General features: G+C 47.0%; 1 protein-coding gene across 2 annotated transcripts in view; it reads right to left on the reverse strand.

Annotated features, from left to right (window-relative positions):
* Positions 1-18,569, reverse strand: part of HS6ST2 (heparan sulfate 6-O-sulfotransferase 2) — a 102,347-nt gene extending 83,778 nt beyond the window's left edge. The window contains exon 1 of one of the 2 annotated variants that reach the window (XM_085230560.1): positions 17,902-18,569. In XM_085230560.1, coding sequence (XP_085086686.1) covers positions 17,902-18,416 — 515 coding nt within the window. In that variant the 5' untranslated portion in view covers positions 18,417-18,569. The remainder of the gene's footprint in view (positions 1-17,901) is intronic. The other variant, XM_003208331.4, reaches the window with a different exon arrangement.
* Between the last annotated feature and the right edge of the window lie 382 nt (positions 18,570-18,951).

Here is an 18,951-nt window from a genome sequence, read left to right on the forward strand (position 1 = left end):
CAAGTAATTCCGCAAAATGCCAGGCTTAATGTTCTTTCACACTTTAATAAAATTAAGTTTCATAGGAAGGAAAACATCTTTCTTGCCAAGCTCAACCATTCTGACCATATGTTGCCATCAGATGAACCTAACCAAAGCTGAGCAAAAGAGATCTACTGTATGAAATCCTGTCACTCTGAATGCATACAAAATCTACCACCGTTCCTTGGCAGCAGGCAAGGTTGTCTTCTGCATACGCTTTGGGTTCCACCTCAATGAACAGATGGGTACGGTGGTTACACTTCATTTAGGATAAATAAAGGAGATTATTTGTCCCTAGAGCCAAGAAGCTGAACTCACAGCATCCTCTACCCAGAGGACAGGCACATGCAAGCAGCACGTGCCCAATATCAAATGGAATGGAAGCTTCAAAGCTTCACAGAGAAGGTCCAGAACAGCCTGAAAAGCAGCCAGAGCAGTCCCAGAAGCTGAAGACTTGAGAAAGTGAGGGGAAAAAGCCAAGGAACATTTCTAGGTTGAACACTTGTTATTAAAAGCACAGCAAGGAGACTGCTGCCTGTTCAAATCTCTCCTATATTGAAAGAAATAAGATCCAAACACTATTTATTTAAAAGGACACACAGATATCTAGCTTTACTGATAGCAATATCTGACTTTCCACTTCATCCAAGGGCATCACAGAGGTCAGGCAGCATGCTGGCTGCAAGGGCACCTCTTCCTCATCCTCCCTGAAAGCACAAAGGTGGAACCTCTCCTTCTGGGGCAGCACCTATTGGAGACAGCAGAGTTAACGGGGCTGCTGCTCCTGTCTGCAGCTGCCAACGTTTTATGCATTCTGAAAAATTCAAACTACACAGCTGTGTGATCTGAAATATGACTCAGTGGAGTTTGAGTCTTACTGCAGGCAATCACATTTATTATAATAAATAACTATAAATAAATAATGAGGTTGCTTTACAGGGACACGGGTAACCTGTCTAGACAATCACGGAGGTGATGTACTCTGCACTGGAATGTCCTCAAGATTTCAACAATAAGTCTTGATTAAAATTAGGGTTTTCTTCCAGTTTTGCTTTAAAAAAAAAAATAGGAAAACAAAAACTAAGCAATGATTGCTTACGTAAAGATGTTGAAAGCTGCTCCTCAGCATCACCAGCATGCACCTAGCAAGTTCAGCTGGTAATATTTTGCTCCCTTGCAGGCCTCCCAGGTCATTTCACTGCCTGCCTAATGGAGAAATGCAACGGCCAAACTAATAGCTAGAACATGTGACCTTAATTAATTAGCAGACCTAGTGGAAAATGCCAACTCTGCATTGTCACTGCCTGCTCTCAAGGACCCTCTGCCTGCGTCAGCAGGACGGATGCTGGGTCTATTAGCGTTTGCTCCGGGATAAGGACAGATGATGCGAGACCAGCCCAGGAGACAGGCAAGGTCTGAAATAAAGGAGCAAGCTCTGGGGAAGCAGATAGTGGTTGGTCTTCCCTCTCCATGAATGCTTCTCCAACAGAGTGTAGGAGAAAGCCCCGATGAACAAACTGAAGGTCAACTGAGAGAGACCAGGAGGGGAGCAGATGGCCACCTGCCACCTCCCCACTCAGCAGCATCATTCACTCCAGCTGCATCCCAAAACATGACCTCACTTTCTCCTCTCCCTTTGGCTGCCTTCCTTCATCCATGCACTGTACTCATTTAGGTCACAGGACCCTTTCAGCATGTATTGGGGAACACCTGGGAAAGCAAACCAAAGATATCAATACCTTCCACTGAAATGCTACCAACAGCTGCAACAAGCAGTGCTCTTCCAGGAAGAACACAGCTGGGGAAAAAAAAGACTTCTTATTCTATAAAAAACATCCCTTTGACTTCAAGCAGGACTGCAGTCACAATCAATTTCAATAACAAATTTTATCAATACCAGGCAGCAGCCTTCAGGAAAAGATCTCCCTTTCTCCCCTAAGCAATGCATCTTCCTTTGGAGAGGGGAAAAAAATAAAATAAACAGCACTCAGAACTTTTAAGAAGCAAATTGCATACACAGCCACTCTGCCACTGTTTGCAGAATGGCCACTGGGAGCTCAGTCAGGCTCAGGCACAGATCTGACTTCCACGACAGATGCATGCTCACATGGGTGCTCTTTTGGCAGTCAGGCCCTAACATTTGCTGCAGATCTCGTGCATCACAGAGATGAAAACTGCAATCACAGCTGCTCAGTGGAATTTCCATTATTATTTCCAAGGGTCATATTAAGGAATGAAATATCTTGCATTTTAGAATGAAGTATCTTGTTATTGCTAGCACCTCTAAACATGCAGATGCTGTGTCAAGAATGTTTTGAATGTCAGTAATAAATATCCCATATGGGCTAGGTTTTTTTCCAGGGGACATGAACTTAAGAACCAATCTTGCAATTTAGCCCAGAATTCTCCTTCAAATTTCCCAGCCTTTTTTTTTTTTTTGTGTAAGTTTCCTCAACATCTACTGCATGACTTATAATGCTAATCAGACTTCTCCAGGTAGAGCCAGGGTCTATAAATCAACCCCAGCAAAGTAGATACATCATCCCATTTTGGTGCAAACATTCCTGCCTCTCATTAAGCTGCATTCCAAAAGCCTGCAGCATGCAGGCTTTTGGGTAGAGGAAAGATGCATGCAAACAGCACATTTCCATCAGTGTGACCTCAGCATAACAACGCCTGGGCAGGTGGGGGGGGGTGTGATAAGTTGTTATGCTGAAGCACACCTTGCTTTGCTTTCCTTCATGCCTCCTTGCCCAGACTGGGATGCCACCCCCAGGGCCCATCCCTGGAGGGCTGGTGGCAGTGCCCATCCCTGGAGGGCTGCAGCTTCTTCCCACCATCTCCCCAGGTGCTGAGATGAAACAGGATGAGGATTCCCAGGGTCCTCAGAAGCTCTGAGATATTTATAAGTGTCCACAAGACAAGTTGTGCTTCCTGTTTTATGCTAACTACGGGCACCTGTAAGGAGCAATCAATAGCAGTCTGTGCCATACCCTAAGAACCCTAAAATACTAAGTGCAGGAACCATCACAGACATTACATTTATATAGGCTGGACTCCTATATCAAAAGCTATTTATACACTAACTCAGCAGAGCCTCGGTGTTCATCCGCTAACAGAAAAGCATGAGTGGTTTAAATGGATGAGAACTGAGCAAAAGCACAAAAAATGCTAAAACCTCACCCAGGGAAGGTGGATCTAAGTTCTCATGCAAAGGCAGGAAGGAAGTGCACCTCCACCCACTGGGAAGAGTCAATTTCTACCTCAAAATCATCTTGATATACCCACATTGCTCCAGCTAAGCCAGGCCCTTCTCACCCACTGTCCTCATGAAATAAAACCACAGCGGTCCAAATCTCTGACTACAATTCTCTCTCTTCCACCATGGACACAATATGATTGCCAATTAAAAAGTGAAAGCGGAATGCAATGCAGTACTGAAGCAATTAAACTGGAAAAATGTCATGAGAGCAAAATGAACACAGTCTACTGGAAAAAAAAAAAAAAGAAAGAAATTACTCCTTTAAAATCGACAGTAAAAAAAACTGTGTGTACCAGATTTGATTTTAAGAAAATGTTAGCAGTGATACATCTGCTCAGTTGAGTTGCCAAAAGGAATCAGTTTAAAAGAAAAAAAAAAAAGTTTAAAAACACACTTAGAAAGCAATACAGTTCTATTTTATGTCCTGCCACTCCTGTATGATGCCACATTACGGAATGCTTCAGAGATCACAAAACGGCCTCCCATCACCGAGATGAAACCCAGCTAACTGCTAATTTAAAGTAAGATGTGAAAAACCAGTGCTAAAAATGAAGGATGTCAGAAGCTGTGTGCTTGTTTAAGTGACCTGGCCGGCTGCTGGAGAGCTGTTCTCCCCATACAGCACCCTGCAGGGCCAGGACAAGCAGGAATTGCTAATTACAGCCGTTTAAGGAGGATGCAGCAGCACTTCTTTGTAAGGCTGGAGCACTCGGTGCCGTATCACACTGGCTTTTAATCTCTCATCCCATCATACGACTCTTAATAGAGTTCTGTGGTCCCAGCATTAACTGCGTGAAAAAGAGCTGACAGGGCAAGAAAGCAGCTCTCATCATTGCAGCTAGCCGATCCTGCTCTTCAGGAGGATGCAGGGCATGAATTATCTGCTTCCCAGGGATGAGCACCACTGTGCACAATGAGACCTGCTCTGCTCAGGCTGAAGGCAATGGGGGTGTTTGAGTCAGCATCTGGTGCAGAGCAGAGCCCCAGGATTTGTGCCCAGGCCACAGCATCCCTTAGGCCTTCCCATGAACTTGGATGCCTGCAGGAGCAAGTTGAGGATGTGCTGTTGAAGGCACAACAGCAGCACAAACTCCTTCCCCAGCTAGTTCAAACTCCTGGCAACCCTGTTGCCATGCTACAGCTCCCAGAAAACTCAAATTTCAACACAAAACTGAGAGCCTCTGATGTTACCTCCTTCTAAGAGCTCACCTTGTGCTCATGAATGAAAAGGGCCCTCAAAGTCACTTTCTAAAGCAAAGAAAATGAAAGGGTTGGACGACTGTGTGTGTTACACAGTTTTCTTTTTGAACTCTTCAGATTTCTAAGCAGCTGGTCAGAAGAAAGACGAATCTGACCCAAATTAGGTAATAATAATAAAAAAAAAACTAAATATTTTACAAAGCTTTATCATTAAATTCAGCTATTGATCAGAGCGCTGACCTTTGCGAGCCTGCACAAACCTTCAATACCTCCTCCAGATACTGAGGAAGAATCCCAAACCGAGGCAAAATCTTAACAGTCCCAATCTCGTGTCCTTTCTAAAGCATGTTATTAAATCATCGCCATTAAAATATTGACAGGGAAATACATCCAGATGCCCTCTGGGCATCTCCAGCACCAACTACTGCAGAAACAGATCTACTCTGAAAACAAAGGTGACAGAGGAGCTCTGGGATTCCCAATTGCATGAGCTTGCATGTTAATCCCAACGTTGTTCGGAGATGCCAAGGCACACGAATTTGATGTCTTTCTTATACAAAAGTTGCTCCGTACTCCATTTCATTTATTTTAAGGCAATGCAAAGGCTTTCAAGGCCATCACCTTGAAATCCTGTGGATTTTAATCAAGCAGAAAGAAAAAAGCTAAAACTCTACTGGAAAAACTGCCTGCTGCTGGCTTGCCCTTGACAGAGTTGTTTCTCCAGTATCTCCCTGTCCCCTCCAAATTGCTTTTGTATTATGCTATACGAAACACTAAGCAGCAGATGGTCTTTATCTCCTGTAGGATGCTGGAGGAGCATCTTGCAGAAAAGATGACCACAACACGTGGTTTTGAAGGTTGGTGTTGAATTGGACACTGAAGCTCCCAAGTAATTGTGACTAACCACTAAATCACTGTGTGTAATGGATTCCTCTGAACATTTATAGCTAACAGTTCCATTATGCTCTAATCTGGAAAACATCTAAATGACTCTCCACAAAAATTAGAGGGGAACATAAACGTCTTGATAAGGACAAGATTCCAGAGGTACTCCACTTAACCACAGTGACTTCTGTAATATAATGTCTAGTACAATAACATCCATTATAGTGCAGTCATTTGCTATTTGATTTTGAAACTCATGTTTCAACACAGCAATTCAGAGGACGTCAAGCCTATATGAAAGGTGAAAAGATGAAGAACATTTGCTGGGAATCACAACTGGCAGCCAGGTGATGGCCCCAGGAACAATTCATTGCAGCACGGCTCAACTGCTCCCATTTACCTCCTAAAGCAGTGATCTCCCAGCTCTGAAGTTTTAGGGTAATAACGCCGTGGAGGAAGGTTTGGAGGCTTGCATCTCCAAGCAGTCCTGGCTGTCCTTTCCTGTCACGGAAAGATGCCATGTTGGTGGGGACAGAAGGGCTTAATGCAATCAAAACCCGCAGACAATGCTATTAGCTTAACACAGAAGAAGAAAAGAGGGAAGTGTTACTCATTCATTCCATTTTCCAGGAGAAGCCTGAGCTGTGGTTAAGTGGAGGACAAGCTGAAATTTTCCATTAGGAAAAAAAAAAAAAACAACAAAACAACACACACAAAAACAACTTGTTTACAAAGAGAAGGGAAGAAATCCCTCAGGTTAGTGTTCAAGTACAGCAGCAACAGAATTTACCACAAAAATCTCTGCAAGGCAGATACTCACCCTGCTCCCAGCCCAAGGAGCAGCAGAGCTTGCAAACAGGCTGCACTCGTTTAACAGAAAAAGCAAGCAGAAAACAAACACCACTATGAGAATCTTCAAAAAAGGAAGGGAACAGCCTGCCTTTTAGCATTCCTTCCAGCAATTCTGCCCATTTCCCTGCCTGTGGGGCATGCCTGTAGGGAAAGCTGCACCCAGCAGGGGATGGGGCTGCTGTCAGTGACCCCACCAGCTCAAGGAGCACTCACAGGCGTCAGTCTAGACCAGGGACTTGAAAGCACTTCACCACCACACCTTCCTGAGCTGTGCTGTGCACTCCTACGCCGCAGCCGAGGATCAAAGCCAAGCGATGCAATAAGTGGCTGCAGCACTCCCAGCCCTGGTACCTGCATTAAAGTGAAGGCTTTTGCTTTTGTTCTTAACAGAAAGGAATGTTTCATCTCAACGGTCCAAAGATGAAAAGCAGCTTGTAAAATAAATGGATGCTGTCCACATGAGCTAAGAAGCCCAGGTTCTTCTGCTTCTCCTCTCCAAACATCCCAAACGGACTCCAACACACTGTAGAGCTCAGGACCACTGACATTAGTACAGGTCATGCCCTTGAACCACAGCATATTACTCAGCCTTACTGAAATCCACTTTCAGAAGAAAGTGCCTCTCTCAAGCCCTATAACACAGCTCAAAACAAATTCCCACATATACCAAAAGGCAATGACTTCTAGCAGCCCAGAACAACAACTGCTGCCTTTAAATCACATCCCAGATGCCCACTTTTCATAGTAAATTAAGTCTGTTCTCTGCCGTAACAGAAGCGATTAGCTGTGTTGTAAAAGATGCAGCCCTGGTTAGGCAAGCCATCTGCAAAAGCTCGTGTGAGCAATGACTTCTACCTGACCTGTGTTTGCAGGGACACCCCTTACTTGATGCCTAACCTAGCACAGCTTGCTATGAACAGAGAGCAACTGGAAAAACACCTGATGAAATACAATGCCTGTTTTATTTGTGTTTTGGTTTTGGTTTTAATAGAAACGGTCACACCAAGAGCTCACGCACAAAGATCCAAACGCATTGCTTCACACATTGCAAAAAGGCTCCAATCACAGGCAGTGCCTCCGCACTGCTCACCATCACCTATGGACCGCCCACACCACTGCAGCCAGGCGGTGACATCAGGTGTCCACCTCTCAGCTGCCCTCTATAAGGAAACAAGCTAAGCAAGCTGGACGTACAGAGGAGAAAGTCACAGCAGTAACACCTAATGCTCAGAGCTCCTTCTTGCTTTATTTTTGCTTGATGATCAGATTTCAGCTGGAGTATTGATCATCATGAGGTGTCAGAGCCCAGGTGTAAGCAACCTGGCTTCCATTATAAGTAGTAAGCAGAAGTACTGGGATTCCACCATATACCACGAGGCATATAAGTAACCTTAAAAAGATCTTTTAATCACAGAAGTAAAGAGACCTGAATTTCACTTAGCTTGATATAACTTTATATATAGGATATTAAATATTTTTACTGTATGGGGAAAAAATAAAGTATGATCCTGTACTTCACACCCATAACTCTTCCCTGAATACACAGGTTTATCGCAGGAATCAATTCACCCTAGGGAGACTGTGATTTCAGGTGATGGATGGGCAAAGGAGAAGCAAAACCATCCTGTGTTTTCCAGGAAAGTAACAAAATGTGGTGGGAAAGGTAAAAATAAGCCTTCAGACAAGAAACAGGAAAACCTTAGATTCCTTAAAAAAGAATATAGTGGCAGCCTCCAAAGCAAATTAATTTGCAGCTCAGTACACAAGCCGGCCTGAAAAAGCACAGTGTTACAAAGAAGCAGCAGCAGCAGGGCCAGGCGGCCGCTGCCCACAAATCCCTCAGCACCACAACCAAGGCAGAATCTGCTTTTATCTTACAAATAGCCAGATCCTTCCATAATCCAGGCTCTGAGAAATTTTTATCTCTCTGTGAGCTCAGCTATTTTCAAGTCCTTTCTGTGTCGTTTTACCTCTGTGCTGCAGGATACACTGACTGATTTTATAGCAAAGATTGGCTGACACGAGGGCTGAATTTGGGTGAGGTGGAGCTTGTCTTTTGGCCCCACTCCCCCATAGGCCGATGGAAAAGATGTCCAAACTCACACCCTCCTGAAGCTCCAAACCAAACCTGCCCAGCAAAGGTATCTACTGCTGCAGAGGTTTCACTGCTATGAGAAGCCTGGAATTGCTGCTGCTCCTGGATCTTCAGGACTCCATCTCAAAGCCCACGTACCACCAGGACAGACACTGCCACATGGATGCATCAGCTTACTTACCCAAACTGCTCTCTGAGTCTCTGGGCCCTGGAATGGGGAATCTCAGTTTTCACTTGTCTCAGCAATCTCCACCCCTACACGCTCTGCTCCTCGTGGTACGCTCACAGCTGCAGCTCTGAGCAGTTGAAGTTGTAGGAAAAGGAGGATTACAGCACGGAGAACCAGAGCAAAGACATCTCCAACGCATGAAACCTTAACTCTGCAAAGCAGGAACCACCCTGAAATGTCAGCACTGTTCTCAGTTGCCTTGGATTAAGTGTCCCAATAAATAAATAAAAAGATGGAGGGCAGGTTTTTCCAAATGCCGTACTGTACCAGCCTCAGGCCCAACACACTTCGCCCAACTCACAGACAAGGACAACTACTCAAACACTTTTGTCCCTGAAAGTAACAAAGGAGCTCAGTAATCCAAACATAGGGCAGTGCACAAAAGCATTTCCTAGACATTTTCTGGTGACTTTATTTCCAGAAAAACTGCAATTTCTTCTTGCATGTGGTAGCATGTTGGATGTCCTGCAAAATACGGGGTGCTAAGACAGCTTGCCAAACTATTCCTCAGTTAAAATTCATTCCCAGACACAGCCCTGTTCTACACTGCTGCCAGCAAGCTGCAGCCTCCAAAATCCAGCAGGTATTACCGCTATATCTCAGCTCCACCCTATAAATCTAACTCTACCCATAACATTCTGGGAGTGATCATATTCCAGTCCAGAGTGCTGCTGACATCCAAAATTCAACTAGCAGAAGGAAATGCAAGCCAACAACTTCTCAGGGGAAGCAGCTGCACGTGCAGCTCCTCTGGTTTCATTTGTGCCTTCCCTCCCATGTAAACGGGGTTAAGAAAAAAGGCATTTATAACCACAGTCTGCAAAATGCATTAGTTATTCTCAAGACAGACTCACCTGGGCTCTGCCTCACCCATTCCAGAAGGAGTGGTTTGAGTGATTCTACAGGGTACGTTTGGAAGTGAACGCTATTCCAGAGACAAGGATATTAGATTATCTGCCCCGAGTGGCTGCGGCAGCCCACTGGGAGCAGACAACGCACAAGCATGAAGCAGAAAAAGCAATTCTGCAGTCCTGATGGCTTTGGCCAGGATATCTGGTGTTATGTACCCAAACTTTCTTATTTAGCAGGAGAGAAAGCAGACCCTAGCTCTTCTCACCACTCTCTTCCATGAGCCAGCCCAACAGACATATCGTTATGACATGCTTAGACTATACTTCAGGACAACTCTATGTGCTTCTGACTCCTCCAAGCTGTTCTGTCCAAAGAGTGAAGCCTGAGACAGCTTCACCCATGGAAGTGGGGGGAAACCAACAACTGATGTAAGAGCTGTGGTGTGAAGGCAGTGAGCAGCGTGTCCACATGCAGCAGCTGTGCAGTCAGCAAGCTTTCCTCTTCCCTTCATGGGAAGGGAACCAACATGACAGCTTCCCACAGGGCAGAAAAACAGAAAATGTAATGGAGGGGGGGCATGCCAACACAGATGCTTCTTGTCTTACCAGTGACCAGCTGGCAGCATAGTAGAACTGAAAGAGTTAAAGGCTAATTTATGCCATTTATGTTTTTGCAAATCACTCAGCAGTCGTCAGGAAGACACATCCTGTTGCGTCTGACATTTCCTTGAGCTCTTTTGTCTTACTTCTCTGTGCTCCCACTGCTGATGAGATCCAACACCCTCACAGAAAAAAAGCTCTGCAAAACACAGAAGCCATGCAGCCCCTTCCTCCCTCCCTCTCCACAGTGCCATGGGCTGGAGGTGGAAGGCTGCCTGAGGGACAGACAGACAGCTGCCTCTGCCCACAGCCACCCCACTGCAGTCCTCAGTGGGCACTGAGCACGGAGGCAGGACCCAGCAGCATCTTCCCAAAAAAATACAGCCCCAGAAGAGCTGAGGATTGCTCCCGGGAATAGCTTTCCCACGGGTGAATGGACAGCAAACAGAAGGCAACACAATAAGCACTTCCACCTAAGTCTCAGTTTCTTTGGCAGCAGAGTTTTGAGTATCACATAAATTAGATTAACCTCACCTAGACCTGCTTAAGGATGCTCTCTCCTCAGTTAACCTGAAAAAGCAACCAGAGAAACTTTTGACAGATGAAACTTTGCTTTTCTTAACAGAGGGTTAACACAGCTGCCATACAAGAAAGAATACAATCATTCCCAGAGAGTGCTTTACCAACTTGATTTGGCTGTTTGCTGAAGGACCCTACAGTTCAAACTGCACTTTCAAAGGGCAGACTCCTGCTGCTGGGAGCCTTGCAATGTTTTAATTTACCCTATGCAAAAATGGAATAAAGGAAGAACTGATCTCCCAGCTACTCAGACCTCTGAGAGCATAAAAACTTCACAGTCCTTTTGATTATGGAAAATTAGGAACATTTGCTGCAAGGATCTCATGAAAGGCATCGTCATCTTCATGCTTTTATGTAAATGCACAAAATCGTTTAATGCTACAAGATCCTCTCTCTCATAGCTGCCTATATTTAGTGCTCTCACATCAAAAGTTTGGCTCCTCCAGAGTTGCATAAGCCATCGAGAACCAAGAAGTAATATGATTTGAGTCTCATCACTAATGGATCTTATGACTCGTAGGTCCCCTAAGCACTAATGATTTTTTTTTCAAGGCTAAATAAACGGAGATTCCACTCAAAGCTGTAAACAAGCAATACCTCAAATGGATTCTGCCTTTAAAAGCATGAATGGATGATGGAGAAGACTGGGTTCAAGGAAGAAGGAAAAAGCTGATCCTAATTGTCACTCATTCAAAAACTTTAGCTTGCTATATGAGTATATACACTGTCCAGCCAGAGATACCCAAGCATATGGAAAGAACAAGTGTTTACCAACTCCTTATTTCAACCAAAACAACAACAACAAAAACCAACAACCAAAATCCACCAAACCACTGGATGTTAAAAACAGGTCACACCCAGTGCAAATGTGCTGAAGGAATTCCAGATTTACTACTTATATCAGCAATATGAACTTACATGCAAATAGATACATATATATATATATATAGCTTTGGTTTCTTAGTCTCACATTAGAAAATGCAATTATCTTTCATTAATTTTACAGAGCATTCACAGTACAAATTAAATCATTTTTTCATGTCTGTTTAAGAAAAACTTTACTGTGTTAATTATTCATAAATACGAAAGTCTGCTACTTATTACTCATCTCAAATGTGATTCATTTCAATAATGCCTGAATAATTCGGCGCTACCCTATTAATCCAGGAACACACTGTACAATTGCCAGCATCAGCAAATCAATCATGAGCAGTAAACCATGCTGGAGGAGGAAGGCAGGAGCATGCTGCTCCCATACCAAACCCCTCTCGTCCTTAAACCCCATCCTACACCTCTGTCCTCGCCAGCTGTGCCCAGGCAGGCTTCCAGCTGCAGACAGGGAGCAAGGAAGGGAACCAGGCAGCAGTCCAGCAAGGAGGAACAGCGGCTGGAGAAGTGGGAGGAAATTAATCCCCTCCAGTACATAAGGAGCATGCACGGGTAATTCCAAAAAAGGCTGAGAGTCAGGAGGGCTGCTCAGCCCCAGCAAGCCCACAGCATGAGGCAAAGCAGAGAGCCATGCCTGCAGCTAAACGGTTAAATAAGGCACTGCCCAGAGTTGTGCATCCTCACTCCCAGCTGCTCAGGGAGCAGAGCCCAAGGCTGCAGCTGCTCAGACTGGATGTTACAGGGAGCGAGACAGAAAACTTACTACTGCAGTCACAAATTTTCTATCTTTACAACAGTTATTTTATAAAACAGATCTGGCCACACACACAAAATCTTTTACAATTGCACAGATTACATCTACGCTTCTTTCCCCACAATAAGGTCAGTGCCTTGGAAAGACTTCTCTCATCCTTACCCTTGATGAGTGCTTGCAGAAAAGTCCAGTCCCACACTCAGTGGTCAGCCACATATTATTATTTTGCTTTCTAGCAACTTGCGTGAGTTAATTTGAGCTGATACCACACAGAAACACTGCCTTTATTATTATGGTCATGGAAAAAGTAAATTAATGCAAAGGATTGCACACAGAGGCCTAATCCATTTGAGGTAAATCAATGCATTGCACATTTAAATTGCTCCACTTTCCTTCAGAAAAGTACATTGAAGTGATTCATTAGGCACTGAACTGTTCACAAGAAACAGACCAATTCTCTTAGGCATGCCAGTGCATCTCTGCTAGTTAAATTTAAAAAGCAATCAAATCTACTAATAAGTCCTTTTTTCTGACATTTACATCAGTAGAGAACATGATTCCTGACAATTCAGATTAAATAAATGAGGACAAATTAATCTCAGTTAATATGTAAAACCAACGTAAAACTTAAAAATCTGTCTTTTAATAAAAATAAGTAACTTGATGATGATGGTGATGCTCGAATTCAAAGTACCTTCAATAACCTTTACCAAAGGTTATCAAGTTATGAAGAAGAATCACAATTGAAGAAGAATAAAAGAATACAATTGAAGCACATATTTATAGTTTCCTTTTAATATTTATACATTTCCAGAAAGAAAAAACAACCAAGAACCACACATATTTGCAGAAAGGCACCTTTTCAATACAAAGTAATGGTGTGTCTCCGTTCAACAGCACTGTGCTATGGTGCTCCCATCCCCACTCGGCTCTTCAGGGAGGGCTGACCTGGATAACAAATGGAACAAGCAGCACAGGGAACCCTCACTGCCTCGCCTCTTGTTCTGCTGCCATCCCTGCTTGCTATTTATTGCAGAAGTATATTCATCCCTCACCCCCACAGACAAATTTTTCGAATTTAAAATAAAAGGCAACAGGAAACGCGCACTAAATCGCCGCATTTAAATCACCAAAAGTCACTTTGCGCTTTATTAAACATTTAGAGCAGAACTGAAAAGGCCTAATAGGGAAAATGAATTTTTTTAATCCCTTTAAGATGGTCTTTAAGAAGTCCAACGCCATCTGCAAACAGGCATCATCAATTTAGGGAGCTATCGTGCAAGCTTTAAAAACGTGAATTTAAGTTCACGACCAAGGCCTCCGAGCTCAGGCCTCGTAAGGGGATTATGCCAAGCAACCTGCAGTATGGCAGTGCTCCCACCATCCCCTCAGGGCCCCCGGCCTGCAGGCTGCACCACTGCCCCATCACACCGCACCAGGCCCAGCTCAGCCCTGTGACAGAATGGGAACCCCATGGCCACGGCGGGCTGCTCCCTGCCCTTCTCCTTTTGCTCACTTCCAGCCTTTTCATCACCAACGTTGTGGTTAAGCGATAGCCCTGCCTAATTCAGGCAGTATCCAGATGCAGGAGCGCTACCGGCCTCACAGCATGAGCAGCAACAAGAAGCCAGCCCTGACATTGCACAGGGTATGCCTGCTCCCCAGATGGAAGGCACCTCTGCAGAAAGGGCTTCTGCTCCATCAGCATCCAGTGGTTTTTAATTGTCCACCTCCTGCCAAAGCTGGACAGAATCTCGTCATTATCAGCCCTGTGCATCAGACCACCTTGGGACTCGCCTAAAGCCCTTGTAGACAGGGGAAATGCTGCACTGATGCAAAATTCCTGCAGCGGCTTCTGCTACACGGATTTTCCCCTTTCAAGCAGAAGCTGCAAAAAGCCAAACACGGGGCACGCCCCAGGAGCAGCTGAGAGCCAGAGCTGATGGTCACACTGCCTGCAGTGAGCCACCTTCTTCCAGGGGCTCTACCAGCAAGAAGCCCCACATGCGACCTCCAAAGAAAGATTTGCAAATGTAACTCCCACCATATTGTCTAAGAGTGAGGCGATTAATCTGTTCAATCGAAGGAGCCAAACACCATAAATGCTTCCAGCACGCTGGCAAACGTTTGAATGCATCTTTTACTTAGATTTTCATAAGATGTCCCTTGATGTTAATTAAACTCTTCCAAGTTACATGGCAAGGACACCCACGCAGTGCCAGGGCTTTTTTGCCACAGAATACAAGGACATGGTGCCAGCATCAGATTCTCCCAAAGCCAGCAACTTCAGCCCTTTTGCCGGCCCAGCAGGCTTGCATGAGCTGCCTAACATTGCCTCCAGACTTGCTGGCTCCAGACTTCTGAGAGCTCATTAAGGACATCTCCTGCTTCCTTCAATACCAGCCAGAAGGGACACCAAGTACAGCCTGACCCCTACCCACTGCCACAACTCACCCAAGTGAGGGTACAAAGTCATGACATCACTTAAAAACACAGGTAACTGCATTTGCTCCCACGTCTCATTACATTTTCCAGCCTAACCCCAAGCCCTTTTGTTTCTTGCAGCGGTGCCACTGGATTTATTGCTATAGACAAGTTCAGTAGATACTTCCCATAATAATTAGCCAGAGCCGAGTGGAATCTCAGTCGTGGGATGCTCTCATGCACAGTTGCTTTGAATGCTGCTTCAGTTCAGCGTGCCAAAAGCTTTGAGGCTTCCACAATCAATCAAGTGACCCAAGTCAGTCACTCATGACTAGGAAAAGGCACATTTCTCCTTTCTCACCATCGATGCCAAGTGGTTGAGACAGCCCCTTCCTTTCCACCACTGCCATCAGCCCACTCCACCAGTCTCCCAAGCAGCAAATCCAGAACTCCCAAAGTACCAGCTCTGGCTGTGCTTTCCCCCTTTGCTTTTCTGAGCTTTCAGAATGCTGCAGCACTCCTGCTCCCTACTATGCCCATTTGCTAAGGGCAACTGAAAGCAAAGTCAGCTGCAGGGACAGGCAGTCATCAGTCAGGAGGACGAGGCAGCAGCTCTATTTATATACTTAATTCATACTAAGGAGCACACTACAAAGCAGAGCAAGTTTTGGTAACTGACATGCTCAGAGGCAGGAAAGTATTGTTGGGATAAATTCAAAGTAAAAAAAATATACCTATCACTAAGAACCATCCTGAGTATTTCTACAGCTCCAGTGCAGGAATTTCAACTCTGTGATTCCCAGAGAAAACACAGGCAGATTACTGATGGGATTAAGAGCGGTGCCTGAAGAAGAAGTGATCCAGGCAACTAGATTCTCCCCAGGCAAAGCCCCAAGGCTGATCTCATCAGGTCACATCATGGTGATGTTGAACCTTAGAGATCCAGGACAGGGGTTCTTCTGGACTTCCTAAACAAAGGCTGAACTTTTATTTAAAAGCAGAGGCTCCTAGGGAATGATCCAGCAAATTGCCAATTTAACCAGCCTCAAGCAGACACCCCATGCTCCTCAGCACAAACCTCTGTGCAAACTAATGACATACAGATGCAAACCAGAAAGTTTGCTGGAACAACTATCTCTCATTTGGCTATTCCCAGACAAGGCTAGGCAGCCAGGATACAGTAACTACAAAGCACCAAATGCAGCTGCCGAGCCATTCAAAATACCCTTATCGCAGGTTCACTTTTAATTACTCTCATTATAAGCAGGAATTCCCACCCTCACCGAGCTTCACTCGAGGATGCCGTGCTCCCCAGCTCCTGACTGAATCCTGCCCCTTGCCCTGATGCACCCACCCTGGCCTTGCATTCCTCCACCCCCCTCCAAGCTGCTCCTCCAAACACCACAGCACAGGGACAGCCAGGCTGGCCCCGCTCAGAGCCGCAGCCAACACGGCTCCTCCGCTCAGCCACCTCATCCCACACCTCCATCGCTCTGAAAGGAGCTATTATTCTGTCCGTTACCGGCACTCCAAATAGGTGCTAATTAACTGGTTGTCAGCTGAACGTTGCTAAATCGAGAATGCAAAATAAAATTAAAGACTGGACGTTAAAATGTGCAGAAAGACCTGAAGGGATTGTTGTTCATTTAAGAATGCCTCCCTCTGTATTTTTAAACATTTAGAAGTTGCAGTCCAAATAATTGCTTGTCAAGACATTATTTGGGAGAATAACTGTAGCTACTAAGCAAGCTGTGTAATTAGGTTATTAAAAATGTAACAATTTCAAAGGCTTTTAGAGAGCAGATCTCTACCTAACACAAAATCATCACAGCTTTATCTTCTTCCCCTCTCTGGGTTTCCATCTCAAGTCAAGAGGCCTCACAAAGCCACTTCTGATGGTACACGTGGCTTTGCTGGACAAGGAACCATCACGCTGCGTTGCTGGGAAGGTACATGTAACACTTCTACATTGACTCAGAAAAGCACATTCAGTAATGCAAAAAGGAAAAAAAAAAATCCATCAAAGCCAAAAGCCACTGACAAAAACTCAGCTCTCCAAGCCCAGCCTCACACAGCCCAGGACAAGGGCTGTCCCATCTTTCTGACTAACCCTGAGCACCAAGGGGACCCAATGCCTCCGGGGAGGGAATGGAATCAGTGCCCCAAAGCTTTGCAGGGCAGAGCCATCTCTGGGGTGGGGAAAGAATGCTCACTTGAAGGTGCTCTGCAAAAGAGACAGCATTACACGTTTTCATTTCTGCTGATAAACAACGCGCTCATAGAACAGGTAAAATAAAGTACATAGCCTGGGAAACTCGGGAGATAATATGCCCAGAGGGCAACGAATTCGCTCCTGATGCTTGCAAATGGAGTGCCACAAAAACAATTGAATTTTGAAGAAGGGAGGAAAACAAAAGAGCAAGAATCACAATAGCTGAGTCTCAGGAAGAGCTTCATCCTGGCTACAGAAAGATAACGACGCTAACCATTTTTCTACTAGATGGCAGTGTGGTGTCACACTATATAAAAGGAATTCTAGAAAGAAATCGCACTCTATTTCAAGCAGATCTGTTCTCAGACTTGACTTCAGACAGCATGATGTATACCAGCACCCTTATTGTGAGGGGACCTGCCATTAATCTCCCAGCACAATAGGACCGACACCCTTAGCTCCTCATTTCTCAGAGAAGCAATGGGAAGGGACACCTAAACCCCAACCGCAGTGCTGCACAGCGCTCAGCCGTGGACGGGCTGCGTGTTGTGACCATCGCAGTGCTGTGGAACGAGCTTTGGGAATGCAGGGGCACCTCTGGCCGGGCAGCCAGGTGTACTGCGGTCCGGTTGGCAACTTCTATGGAAAGTGCAGGGGTAAAGAGAGCAGCGCTGTCAAAATCCAAAACGCAAACCCAAAATAAACAGGGTTAGTGCTGGAGGGCAGCACAAATATTTACAGCTAACACTCAGACGCAGAACAACCCCCGCTTTGACAACATTCGCATAACCTAAACTTCAGCCCTTCCCAGCAGCACTCATCCTCGGGGCACACGGAGCTGCAGCACGGCCAGGGGATGCGCCAGAGCCCCGGGGCAGCCCGAGGAGCCCCACGGCAACCCGGGCCCGACCCACAACGCCGTCGGCAGCTCGCTAAGCTCCTTCTAATTGCGGCAGCCTGCGGGTCATTATCATTTAAACGCTCAGAGCACAGCGCGGGGGAACGGCTTTGTTCGCCCCGAGCCCGCTCCCATCCGCCGCAGCTCTCACCTGGAGGGCCGGAGCCGCACCTCCTTCTTGCTGTCCACCACCGAGGGCACGCAGTTGGTCAGCTCGGTCCAGTCGGCGTGCAGCCCGCAGCTCCAGCCGGTGGAGAAGCGCGAGAAGAGCCACGTCTCCCGCTTGCCGGGCCGGTGGCAGGTGCACTTCTTCTGCCCGGCGCGGCACTCGCAGGGCTGCTCCAGCTGGATGTTGCGGACCAGGTGGCGGCCGAAGGTGGTGCCGCCCGTCTTCTGGATGTGCAGGAAGACGATCAGGTCGTCCCCTTTGATGTTGAAGTCCACCCTCCGCAGCAAATCGCCGGCGGAGAAATTGAAACGAGGCACGAAGCGGGCCGGCGTCTCGTCCTCCGCCCGGTACGGGTCGGCGGCCGCGGCGGGGCTGAGGGCGCGAAGCCGCAGCAGCTGGCACTCGGTGCCGGGGCAGACGTACTGCAGCACGATCACCGCGAAGAGGAAGAGCATCACCAGCGCCAGCAGCACCTTGTGCGACCGGTCCTCCATCATCGCCGGGAGCGCCGCGCATCGCCGCCGACCGCTCTCGCCGCTCACAGCCGCCGCCACCGCCGCCGGGGGCCGCCCCGGCCGCGCTCCGCCGCCATCGCCCCTCCGCCGCCGCCGCCGGCCCTTCCCGGCAGCCCCCGCGCCGCCGCCCGCCCCCCCCGGCCCCGGCTCGGCATGGCCCCGCCCCGCGCTCCGCCCCGCCGCGGGCCCGGCGCCGCCGAAGGGGGGGTGCCGCGGTGCTCCACGTGCGCGCTGCCGCGCAGGTGCTGTACCGGTATCGGAGCGAATGGTCCTGGAGCCGGCCCGCACCGCTCGGCTCGTCCCGCGCGGTCACCCCGCACGTACGGGCCTGAACCTGCGGATCGCCTTTCCGCTGAAGAGAGTCCAGTCCGTCCCGCGGCCCTCCCTGTGCCCGTGTGCTGTGCTCACCCCCAGTCCCGCTCCCGCTGCGCTTTTTTCTCCACCCGACCCCCAGATTTTGGTGCCGGGCTCATCGTGGTGCTCCACACGCCGAGTGGATTCCTTGTGTTCAGGTGGC

The sequence above is a fragment of the Meleagris gallopavo genome, chromosome 9 (assembly GCF_905368555.1).
Source record: "Meleagris gallopavo chromosome 9, MGAL_WU_HG_1.1, whole genome shotgun sequence".
NCBI classification, from domain to species: Eukaryota; Metazoa; Chordata; class Aves; order Galliformes; family Phasianidae; genus Meleagris; species Meleagris gallopavo.